General features: G+C 41.4%; 1 protein-coding gene across 1 annotated transcript; it reads left to right on the top strand.

Annotated features, from left to right (window-relative positions):
• Positions 1-93: 93 nt before the first annotated feature.
• On the top strand, positions 94-11,523 carry treh (trehalase (brush-border membrane glycoprotein)). Its single transcript, XM_086216442.1, has 15 exons — positions 94-227; positions 602-702; positions 1,589-1,736; positions 1,820-1,907; positions 2,556-2,656; positions 2,816-2,908; positions 3,092-3,208; positions 3,442-3,564; positions 3,646-3,695; positions 6,306-6,506; positions 6,601-6,818; positions 7,669-7,780; positions 9,429-9,541; positions 9,624-9,677; positions 10,322-11,523. The coding sequence occupies exons 1-15, from the start codon at positions 151-153 to the stop codon at positions 10,382-10,384; spliced, it is 1,659 nt and encodes a 552-aa protein (XP_086072568.1). The 5' UTR covers positions 94-150; the 3' UTR covers positions 10,385-11,523.
• Positions 11,524-12,762: the final 1,239 nt, after the last annotated feature.

A 12,762-nucleotide genomic window follows, 5' to 3' on the forward strand; every position in this document is an offset into this window, starting at 1 on the left:
GTGTCTGAAGTGGAGTTTTTTTTGCCTTGTGTGGCGCCTCAGTGTGTGGAGTTGTGTCAGAGCCAGAGGGATACTTGTGCTCAGCGTAAACTGATCTGGAGGGAGGTCTTTCCTTCTTACAGGAACTCTGATGTAACCTTACAATACCAGATGGACACACTAGTGTTTTGTTTATCTGTGGCTCTTTCAGCCTGTGTCAAGACGGCTTCTCTGCCACCATGTGACAGGTAAGATCAAGTTTAAATCTTAGACTATCAGCTAGCGTGTCAGTTTTAAACTTATTTTGCTTACGGTATGTTGTGTGGGGTCACAAGGTTGTGTAGTATCTGTTTGTTGTAGAAGAGGTGGCGGTCAAATGGACTGAATCTTGACTCCTCCGCAATATTTTTGTTTTGCTCAATGAGCGATAGCCTTGAGGGTTTGTTGAATTCACTTGGTAAACCGATAAGAAGTGTATGTTCTCTCCATTGTTGAGACTTTCTTCTGTGACCTTCGTCCTCTCCTGTTTATGATTTAGTACTTGGGTGTAAAGATTCAACTTGGACACACAGAACTGTACAAATGTTCCCTTTAATAATTCTCTTTTCTGGATTGATTTCAGTGAAATCTTCTGTTCGGGGCCCATCTTGCATCAGATCCAAAAAGCCAAATTCTTTGATGATGACAAATACTTTGTTGACATGAAGCTGAAAGCTGCTCCTGGTAAGTCACTGATTCTTCATTGGAACGAATGGTTGGTGTATAAATGTGTTGAAACCTTTCAGGATACAATGGAATTAGGTGCCAGTTAATGATTAAATGCTAATTCCAATACTGTACATTTGTGCATTCTGCTTGTTTGTAGTTCTGCTAAAGTTCAGTACAATCTTAACAGATATAGACATGTGACTGACTACAATAAATTGTCATTCTTTTGTAATGGGTCTGTTGCGGAGAAGGATTGGTCACGTTGCCTTGCTCAGTGTCCCCTGCCTCAAAGTCTGACTCATTCAATGGTTGTCCAGATTGTCATGGGTTCTGTTTTTTGTCAACTAAAACTGAGTGAAAAATGTTATGACTTCCCCTTTTCAGATTTTGTTCACAAAAATCAACAATCGGATGAATTAAATGTGATTAAAAAACTAACATGCATCTTGGCTAAAAGACTGAATTGAATTTTTAATTCAGTTGCCCAAACATTGAGAGAGATTCGCTATAAGGCTCATAAAAGTCAACTGAAATCAGTTTCATTATTTAGGGACAAAAGACAAAATGCTCAAACTGTTAGTCGATAGTGGGAATAGATAAAAGCAGGATGATGAAAACTAACGGAGAAGTTTAACAGAACTGAGACCAAATTGAAATGTCGTTTCCACAGTTAACTATGCATGCTGCACTTGTCTGAATCACGGTTGCAAGAGTGCAGCAGAAGACACAGTGTCCACCCGTGAATTGGCTTGTGCGTCTGGAGGATAGAATGTTAAGAGTCCAATTTATGTCAGCATGTCCGATTGGATGACCCTGTTCGTGCTGGCCACTAGAAATTTGCTCAAAATAATAAATTAAATTTGATTTACTTTTTGATGCTTTATTGTGTCTTTTCCTGTAGATGTTGTTTTGGGGGCTTTCTACAACCTTGCAACTGAGTCGCCAAACATGACTGTCCCAACTGACAAACTTCAAGAGTTCCTCAGTGCTTACTTTGAACAACCAGGGACAGAATTTGAGTCCTGGATCCCACAAGACTGGCATGATAAGTGAGATATAGCCATTAGAATGCTCCCACTCAAGTCATGTCTTTAACCACATTGTATTGACCTGAATTTACTTTTCTATGCAGGCCAAAGTTTCTGGAAAAAGTAGCGGATGTAGAACTACGTAACTGGGCAGGAAAGCTACATGACCTCTGGAAGTCTCTTGGCAGGAAGGTGCTTATCATGCTCTCGAGGTTCCCAGCTGTAGGGTTTAAAGGAACCAGTCACATGTTGGGGCAAGAAGATTGATACCCTGCTCGTCTTTTCGTGCCCTGTTGGGAGTTGACTCATGCTAGTTAGCTTAGTGCAATTAATGGTAGTAGACGGTAAGCGTTAGCATGCCTCGTCAAAAGTCATCAGGTTAAGGTCAAGTAATGTTCAGGATCTCAGTCCACAAGTCAATTCCCTTCATCCTTGTTTATGAAGTCGGCTATGCTTCATAGTTGCGGTTCTTCTCCTAGTCTGCAATTAACGTTTTGTTTTGGTCTAGCTGTGCATTATCAAATCACTGCACCCGGTTATGAAATCAGTTCTGGCCATGTGTCAGATTCCAAAATTACTATCTTGCATTTCTAACTTACTGCAGGCAAAGACCATTTTCAAGAAATTGTATTTGATGATTTCAATCGAGGTATGCTAACCTGCCCATCCACTACCATTCATTTTGCTAAGCTAATTAGCATCTTGTTCCCTACCGCACAAACCAAGGAGAGAAAGATACCCATCTTTTTGTCTTGCTTTCCGGAGATTAGAATAGCTCCCCAAAGTTAATGTTTACCTTTAATCACCCAATTTAGTTTCAATTAAAAATAATTTTTCCAGATCGTAGCCGATGTGAAAGATCACCCAGAGCTCTACTCGCTTATATACACCCCTCATCCTGTCATTGTGCCTGGAGGACGCTTCAGGGAACTCTACTATTGGTGAGTGATGTGTCTCTCGGCTGTCTGGGAGCCACAGTAGCGTCTCAGGTCAGAGAATGGCGGTATCACAGGCAGTCCCAATCAGAGGGGGGGTCTCTGCAGAAAACCCACCTTGGTATTATTGGCAGGTGGTGACGTGAGCTGCTCTGTGCCCGACAGGGACTCCTACTGGGTCATCAACGGGCTCCTGCTGTCAGAAATGACAGACACAGCCTATGGGATGATTCAGAACTTCCTCTACCTTGTCAACAGGTAGGCCTGAAAGCACCTTTCACAGCACTTAAAAAAAAAAAGGCCCAGCTCTCGGCAGGTAGACTCAATCTGAATAATAAGTCACTCAGCTACCTAAGAAGTCTTTAGAGGTAGAACACTCTGGGGGATTTTAAGAAGTGTGGGATAAAATATAGATTTTTTTTTTCTATCACGCTGCTGCAGATATGGCTTCGTTCCAAACGGTGGGCGGATTTACTATGAAAGACGCAGTCAGCCTCCATTCCTCACTCTAATGGTGGAGCGCTACTATCAAGCAACAAAGGATAAGGAGTTTCTGAGGTGATATTTCGGCCCTGAGCTGATGTCCAGCCGGACTCGTGATCATCCTTCCTCACGTCATCTCCAGAATGGAACAAAAACGCATTAAACATCAAGACCTCTGTGTGCCTCCAGTGCTTCTCCTAATGTTCCTAATTCAAATGTCACTCCTTTTACATGAAGTGATATTAACCACTGCAATGATCTCTAAACGATCACCTCTCCCTCTTCCTCTGTCTCTCTAAAATGTTTAGAGCAGCTGTTCCAGCTCTGGAGCAGGAGTACCGCTTCTGGGTGCAGAACCGCTCTGTAACTGTGAATATAGGCGGAGCAGAGTATGTTCTGAACCGGTATCATGTTGAGGTGGACTCGCCCAGGTATTTTACGGAGAACCTCAGTGACAATTAAAAGCAAATCTGTCCCTCACTAAACGTCTGTCTGTGTTTTGTTCTTTCTAGACCTGAGTCCTACACAGATGATCTGGAGTTAGCTGAAGGACTCAGTGACGGTAATGACTCATATTCACGGCAGATGAATGAATCCGCTTTATGAGCAATATGTAGGGAACTCTTAGTTCAAACCTTTCGAGTCCACATAATGCAAATGCTCTCATCTTGTTTACCAAGGATGATATCATTGATGGAGGCTTGTCATTAGCAGCTGCAGCAGCTGAAACTCTCCCAGTCCAGAGGGTTAGGTTATATTCACCCAAAGCAGTTTGTCAGTATGTGAATATGATCTATAAACTAAAATGTCAAACACACTATAGTACCTTAGTTCTTTTGACACATGGCTGCCAGTTGGTGGCAGTAATGCAGCTTTAAGCTAGTTTGCCACCCAACTGCCCTGTAACCTCATAGAAGACGAAGCCATACGAACAAGAGGAGAAAAATGAGCTGAAAAGGTGGATGATGTGAGAGGAGTAATTGTAGAGGCGGCTGTTCTGAATCAGACGACCAGTCGAGAGTGATGAGCACTCCCGGCGATCTTAAAAGCCCTGGGAGAGAATTAAAGGTCAAATAAGGAATATTCAAATACTATTTTTATCCAATTTTGACAGCCCAACTACTCACTAACGCCACCACCAGAGGTGAAGACAGGATTCATATTAAAAGATACTTCACCCAAAAAAGTGAAGTAAGGTCACACGCGTGCGGCAGACGAGTGTCAGGCTCTTAAGCGGTGTTGTGACATGTCTTCTTCACACATTTGTTTGAGTGACGTTGGTACCAACCTGCTGGAAGTCACTGCTAACACCGCCTATTGTTGAAAAATGGATAAAAACTGATGCCAGCTTCCTCCCTCCGTCACGTCTGTGACAAGTCTGGAGGATTTGTTTGAAAGCCACAATCACACAGCTGTTCCTTATGATGAGGTCAATCAAAAGTTTGATGGACATAACAGTGACATGAACGCATGTCTGGGCACATTTTGAGTGAATTAAGAGCACACAGAACACACCTTTTGAAGGATTATAAATAGAAACGTACTGTCATGCATTGAATATATTTCTATCCGGTGTAATAATCTGCAGTGGCCGGACTAAAAGCATGAGACTGTGAGGTTGTCTGTCTCAGAATTAATGTCATTTCTTCTCAGTAGAAAAATGAAATATATTCCGCTGAATTCAAAAAATCATCAGTGCAAAAACAAATATGCTCTAAAAATACTGCAGTGCCATGTTGTGATGAATATTTAATGTGTAACACAGTCATCCTTCACATTGATGCTAAACAATTTGACTACCAATTTTGAGAAAATCTGTTTGAAAGGGAAAAAAAAACTTCTCTAACTGCAGCTAAACTATGTTTGTTCTTATTCATGAAGATTTTTTTCCTTTGTCAAATATCCAAGGTCGTTGAGTTATTTCTCTTCCCTGGCTGGAAAAGATGTGTGAATCTTTTCTAAAGCCGTGGGTGTGGGTGTGTGTGTGTGTGTTTGGGGGGGATGTTAGAAAATAAACATTATTCTGATTTATTTTTCCATGAGATTATTTCTAGATATTTGAATAAAAATGAACATATCATTCGACCCTCGGTTTGATTGACATGTCTGTTTGACTGTACTTTGTTGTTCAGTAAAGTAATACAGGATAAAACAATGTGTTCCAATAGTAACTGCAAAAGTTACCAGACAACTTTTTTGGAAAGTACTCTAAAGATACAAAAACCAGCTGACTGCTAGTTAGCTTAGCAGAATAATCGGTAGTGGATGGGCATGTTAGCACACCTCTGCTTTGCCCGCTGTGCTTCCAAAAACTTCACATTGATGCTAAACAGGTCGTCTTCTGTGTATTTTGGTTCAAATAGATCCAGAACTTGTGAGTTTGTCTAGAAGTAATCCGTCCTTCTCATATAAAGTCATAAAGTCAGCCATGATTAGCAGTGTCATTCTTCTAATTGTTAACAAGCGTTTGGTTTTATTGGTCACTGAAGTTTTCAGGTGCTGTTCTTAGATTAAACTAATGCAAGCAAAGGCTGTTTTGGAGAAAAGTGTATTCAAAGGAGGTATGCTACACAGCCCATCCGCTATCATTCCTTGTGCTAAGCTAACTAGCAATCAGCTGGTCTCCATGGCTCCCACAGAGGAGAGAAATATATATATATTTCCTTGTCTGGCTCTGGGGAGGATGATAAAAAAGCAAATTTCTGAGAAAGTTGTGTATTCCTTTAAATTTGATATTTGTGCGTTAGTTCTAATCCTAAATTTTGGCTGAGGATTTATAAATTCATAAACAGATTTATAAATCTGTCACTGTCTTGCTGCAGTTGTAACGCTGAAACACCTAGATGGCGGTGAGCCTACTTTGAGTTTCTCCCTGTAAAAATGAGGTGAGGCAGAGAAAATCAGAGTAAATAAATGTTGAACAACAGCTAAATTTACTGGAAAAAATAAAATGCCTTGATGTGCCTTGAGCTGCCTTATCCTGCAATGCTAACAAAAGTGTGAAATATTTCTGCCCTGTAATTCTGTTCTAAACATGAATGGGTTCTTTCTTGGCTCAACCTCCTCCCTTCCACTAAAAATGGTAAAACTCGCCCTTTCAGCGTTCATGTCATCCAGCTCACAGACAAACACCTCGCTGAATCTCTGGTCTGTCATGGTGCTCTGCCCTCAGACAGTAGGAGGCGGCTGTGGATGGAACTGAAGGCCGGCGCTGAGTCTGGTTGGGACTTTTCCTCCCGCTGGTTTATCAACAGTGACGGTCACAACAGCAGCACTCTAGCAGAGACCCGCACCAGTCAGATCCTGCCTGTCGACCTCAACGCTCTGCTGTGCCTCAATGAAAAAACCCTTGCTTCTCTCCACAGGCTGCTGGGTGAGCGCAGCCTTTGACCTTGGTACTAGTTCAGCTCTGCACTCTGCTTTTAGCTCCGCATGTTACGTAACACTGATGTTCCGTCTTTTGACAGGTGATGGTGACTCGGCTGCACTGTATGATCAGGCTGCGTCCCGCAGACAGGAGGCGATGGAGGCCGTTCTGTGGGATGCTGGCAGAGGAGCCTGGTTTGACTACAACATGGTGACACGTTCTAACCATTATGAGTTTTATCCCTCCAACCTGGCTCCTCTTTGGGCGCAGTGCTATTCTCAACCTGAGATGGCAGACAAGGCCGTGCGGTACCTGAAGGTTGGCAAGATTCTTACATGGCACAGTTTCACTGATGGCTAGTGTAGCGAGCCCTGGCGTGGTCCTAGTTCCTTCCATGCTTTGATGAATTTGTGGCCTCGCCATGTAACTTGTTCCTATTCTTTACTGAATTAGGAACAAGTTACATCTTGTGACCACACATTAATCGAAGTGAGGGGAAAGTTATCTTTTTGCAACAAATGAATCAAGTTTTTGGAACAATGAATTAAGAACAAGTTACATCTTATGGCCACAAGAGATTTTCTCTTTGTCTGTGGCTTCTCAGAATCTCCATTCCAGTTATGCACACATTAGTTTTGCTCTTATTTTGACAGGATAACTGATGTAAACTGCAATTTAATATTTACAACATAGTTACTCTGGATACCAACAGTTATCATTGGTACTATTTCCTCCGTGTAAAATATTTGGGACTGATTAGTTCCCATCGACCTGCATTTTATTGACAGCTGAGTATAATTGGATGTGTAAAACACAGCCAAGAATAAGCTTGACAATATGTTTCGGCTTTTTAATCTCCATTCATCCATATTTGAGGCGCTGAATTTGGCATGTTTTGGTGAGTATCAATCCAGCTGCACACATCCACAGCTGCCCAGCATGAAAGCAGCTCCGTTCAGCCTTTACAGACGTGTTTCTTGACAGTTCTTCACGCAGGAGAGATTGTTGCTCATTTTATTTTCAGCATGCCAGCTGTTGACAGCAGCCTTTGAAGCCCAGCTCATGCCTCATGAACACGCTGCTGCTCCTTTGCTCCAGCAGGTGGCACACACACACTTCAGAGGCGTCATCCATGCATGTTGGTATTCTCCTTCTCATGTGTTTACAGGGGAGTGGTGCTCTCCAGTACCCTAAGGGAGTCCCGACATCTCTGAGAGACTCTGGACAGCAGTGGGATTATCCCAATGCATGGCCGCCTCTACAGCACATACTCATTGAGGGTAGGCTGAGGGCACGTTTGGCAAATAATCCCATGAGAAGCGCTCAAAGGCTGTGGAACTGGTGAAGGCTAAACCCGCAATTTATTTTAAAGACCAGCAGGGGGCGACTTTACTGGATTCAAAAAAGAAGTGAGGAAAATGACACTATGAAAGTTTCAGGTCAATGCTAGTTTTGTTAGAATATATTTAGATGATAAAGCAATGTAGGATTTAGGGTGTGGCCACCTAGTGATTGACAGGCACTGAACCAAGATGCAAGTGATCCAACCTCCAATTTTGGAACGTAACTTCCAGTTGCAAAAAAAAAAAAAAAATTTAGATGGTGATATATTTGAGAGCTTATATGTTCTAAGGACTCTAACACAGTGTTTACAGCGCTGTTCTAGATGATTGTTTGTTATGAAATAAACGCTAACAGTTTTGTTAACATTAATCAAACTAACAAGGTTTCTAGCTCCAAACGCTCAGCTGATAGCGCCGCTGAGCTGTCATTCTAATTATGGCTCCAGGGAAAACTCCGGGTGAGGCTGCCCCCCTTCTAAGCTGCTCATTCTGTGCTGGGTGTCGATGTGCAGGTCGAGATGTAACCTGTAGGATGGTGGTGGATTAGTGCATATTTTTGTAGGTTATCTCGGTGCAGGTATTAAAATTCCCCGACCCGTGCTTCACTATTGTTTACCTTTTTTTTAAGCCTTATATTTATTATTCCATGAGTTGTTTGCCATTTACCTTAATACATGTGTTTACTCCAGTTATGGGATTTCATACATCTTTTAGTATTATTATTGTTATTCTCATTTTAACTTCTGATGCTACTGAAAATGACAGCTTGACCTTCACCAAAAACCATGATTTTTACCAGACTTAAGGGGCAGAGGAAGACCCATTAAATTTGGTGCAGATCCATTAAACACAGCCAAAAACTGAGCTGTTTTAGATTGGCTTTGGCTGAAGTGCGCGCCCTCTGAGTGCCCTCTAGGTTTGTGTTCATTTCCTGCATCAGTACCTCATCAATGCTCCACTGCTTTTATATTTTTGTTTTGGAACTCTTCACCTCTTTCAGGCTTTTCCTTTTGAATTTCTTTGTGACCTCTACGTGGGCGCAGTCCTATTTGCTCTTTTATGGACGTTTGAAGGGTAATTACTGCAATGGTCAGAACACAAGTGCAAACAATTACGAGAACATTTAATGAATCTGACGTAGTCTTTCCTATTTTCTCTCTCAAGACGAAAGATCAGGGAAAAAAGCTAAGACGTTATTGAATAAGGGCCTTCATCCTGCTAATGGATGTTTGATTGCCATCAAATATACTTGTCTGGGGATGTATTAGTAATGTTGTTGATCTAATTTTTCTGGGAAATTGAAAGTAAAAAAAAAAAAAAATCAGATAATGTTATGAGAAGCAGAAATAAAACACTGATCCGCTCTTCCGCTCAGCACACAAATCTCATGGGTTCATCCTTGGGCCACAAGGCATCGCTCCACAAGATTTCAATTACCATTACCATTTGACATAATCCTGCTCCAAACAAACTAATCACAACAACAACAAAAAAAATCCCACCCAACAGAGGTAAATAGGTCATTAACCCAATATTTTCTGACATCTGAACATTTTTGGATTTTCGTGATTCAAATCTTTCTCAGGTTTGTCCAAGATACCTTCAGAAGACGCTCAACAACTAGCCTTTGATTTAGCCCAGCGGTGGATCAGGACCAACTGGAAAGCGTACGTGAAGTATGAAGCCATGTTTGAAAAGGTGAGTCTCAGTATTTCAGAGCTTGTGTTGTGCAGTGATGATACAGTGAGCTCCGAGTGAATTTTTTCTTCCTCCTTGACAGTATGATGTGAATACAGATGGAGAACCTGGTGGAGGAGGGGAATATGAAGTTCAGGTATTTCCTTTCATTCGTTGATGGTAGAAAATTAAAAGTCTTTCCACTTTAGCTTTATCGTGCTTCATATTTCCTTGAAAATGAAAGTCTTTTACATTCAAACCTTTGCAAATGCTCATTATGGAGTTTTTGTACACGGCAACAAGACTGCCCTGCTGAGAGAATGCATACTGCACCAAAATGTGCCTGCCGATTGCGTCGGGCGAGAAGGCTACTTCTTGTTAGCTCTTGGCTAACAAGAACGTGGTTTAATACTTTATGATGGCAACTCTTCTAGTCTCCAAATATTAATCAGACTAAGTGGATCAAACTCTTGGTGTTATGCGATGATCAAAACAACTTATCCATAGTTTTAGAGCAGAGACAGTCACAAATTGTGAAGGCTACAACAAAGGCTATGATGTCCGCATGTCAACAGTTGTTTGTAGTTACTGTTACTGCCGGTAGATGGAGACAAAACGTCCTGCGATATGGATTCCTCCCGAACTACTGCTTCATTTCCAAGTCCTCTGTCCTTTTCCATACCTTCCCCACGTTGTATTTATCTGTGGTTTTCTTGCGGCTCCCATTAGCATAAATGAACCTCTTCTTCTTCTTTTAATCACTGACTTCTCTCGCATCTCTTCTACTGTGGTCCGCTGTAGCTGGGCTTCGGTTGGACCAATGGCGTGGCCTTGCAGCTCTTGGACCGGTACGGGCAACTCTAACCTCAGGAAGTGGACCCGTCTTGCCCTTTGTCCCCCTGCTACCTCTGGTTGTCATGCTGTGGTGAAACAAAATCTGGCTGTGGGCAGGATTTCTTTTCCCAGGTTTCAGTGTGCTACATCGTGTTCAGACAAATTGAGGTTTCCCTCTCTATGTAAGATCAGGATTTTATCTGCAGTAGTAACAAGATATGACTTTTCATGACTAAAAATCCCTTTGATGAATATTTTAGTATTTACCCTCAGGAGAAAAATGTCTTCCAATATGAGAAGATGCAAACCATTTAGGCAATTCTGGACTCTCTAGAAACGCAGCCATGTTATTACTTGCTGACTTTACAGTTATTCATCTAATTCGTTTTTAAAGTTTGTCTTTTCTGTAACTTAAACTCCTTTTGAGGCTCGATTTGCATGCAAATTAAACTTGGACTGTTAAAATTGCTCACAAGAGAAATAAACTAAGTTATTGCATTAATGATCTTTTCAACATTGCAGACTTTATTATCAGTGACACTTTTATTTATCCTTTCAAGTCAGCAGAGGAACTCCAGATAGATTTTGACTCGGAGTTAATTTTGTGCTGAACTCAGCGATTTTTGTTTTTCCAGTTTCATGCACCCATTTGGTATTAAATATTCAATATGATTTCTTCATCGATTAGAATCGCCCATATTCCTGCTCCAAGATCCTTAGTACAGATGTGCATTACTGTGCTTAGCTGCAAAATAAAACGCTGGAAGAGAAAACACAAGATTTCACTCTTACTTCTGGTGCGTCAACAATACTACAAATGCTGATGTGATGGGACCCTGCGATGTCACAACGTCGGAAGTTGGGAGTTTTCTTTTTTTGTGTGTGTTTGAGCTTTTAATGTGAGAACAATATAGGCTATTTGTGTGAAATGCCAGAGATTAACCAGCCTCATTTCATCCGTGGGGTTCTGAACGTGATGTAATTCCAAATGGTGCTCTTGTCTCGTGTATTTTTTCTTGATCCTTATTTTATCACATCTTTTTGTTCCCTTTTGCTGAACCCAGGAACAGTAGCTGTTTCTAAAGGGGATCCTGCTATATCAAACTGAACAATACAAAGAGGAACGGTTGCTTGTTAAACTTCAGCCTGTTTAACTGAACATCAAAAGCATTTAACTATTACAAAAGCACCTTTAAATGAAAGCGAAATCATGTCTTTTTTTGGGGGGGGGGGGATTGTTCTAAAGAAGTCGTTCTCTCAGCCATTTCTGCTTACGTCTGTGGAGGGGAAAAAAAGCAGGTCAAGCATGAAATAAAGGCCGTAAAGACATTCAAATTGTGGTCAAAAAAGTAATAAGAAATTTTCTCCTCGAAGAAGAATGTGCGGCGCTCTTGGCTATGATAATATGCTGCCTCAAGCAATGCTCCTGTCCTCTTAGCACAGAACAGATTTACTGTGCAACTTCACCGGGCAAAAGTCCAATAGGTGCAGCAGTCCGTGTCACCTCAAAGATCACTCTCTAGTAATTTATTATTGTGAGCCTCCATCTACAAGCCATATTTCTCACCCCTCTCATAACTGGGAACCCCTTGCAGTACCAGTCATGTGTATTATGATGTATTTAGGGAGGTTTATGCAGCAGTTATTATGTTTTAAGCCCTCGCTGACGGCGGTAGCTCAAGTAGAACCTGCTCCTCTTGATAATTCACACATTACCATGCTGTTTAGCAGAAATGCGTTGTGTTCCTTTAATGAGATCGGCCTATAAAGTGTAAAAGTTGTCCAGCAGTTAAGTGGCCACGAGGTGAAGGTACATTTTGTGTGTGTTTGTGCGTGCTTGAGCGTGTGCATTTAATTACACAATAGCAGGACGTTATTTTGAGAAGCACGTTCCCTGGGAGGTCCATGAATTGTAAAGCAGCTGTGACAAGTGCATTACATGTTGTTGTGGAAGTAAAGGTCAGGGTGTCTCGTCCTCACCAGTCATACAGTAACTTCCTCTGCATACAAACCAGCGTGCACGCACAGACTTGGTTTTAGTTGCATGTTCTTCAGTTTTAATCAAATCCACAATTTGTTGTTCTTTTTTTTAATGAAAATGTATTACAATCAGCCTGTAGAGGCTGTTAATAAGAAGGGATTCTTCTCCTAAATTACAGAATTAATTTATCAATTATACACGGTTGAATGTCTTGATTTCAAAGATTTTTTTCTTTTGTCCTTCCCCTTCATGACATCTTGGTGCATCTAGAATTCATGGAAGCTAAAGGAGACTGAAGATTTGCAACGGTTAAATTTACAAAATGTCCATTTTGTGGTAAAACTACTAAACGAAAGCTGGTTTTACACTCTGTGGCGCGATCTCGACCTTCCATGTGTGTTTGAGCTCACCTGTGGTTCGTCTGAAA

This window comes from Aulostomus chinensis, chromosome 10 (genome assembly GCF_037954235.1).
Source record: "Aulostomus chinensis isolate RoL2024-O1b breed Wild chromosome 10, RoL_Achi_v1.0, whole genome shotgun sequence".
NCBI lineage: Eukaryota > Metazoa > Chordata > Actinopteri > Syngnathiformes > Aulostomidae > Aulostomus > Aulostomus chinensis.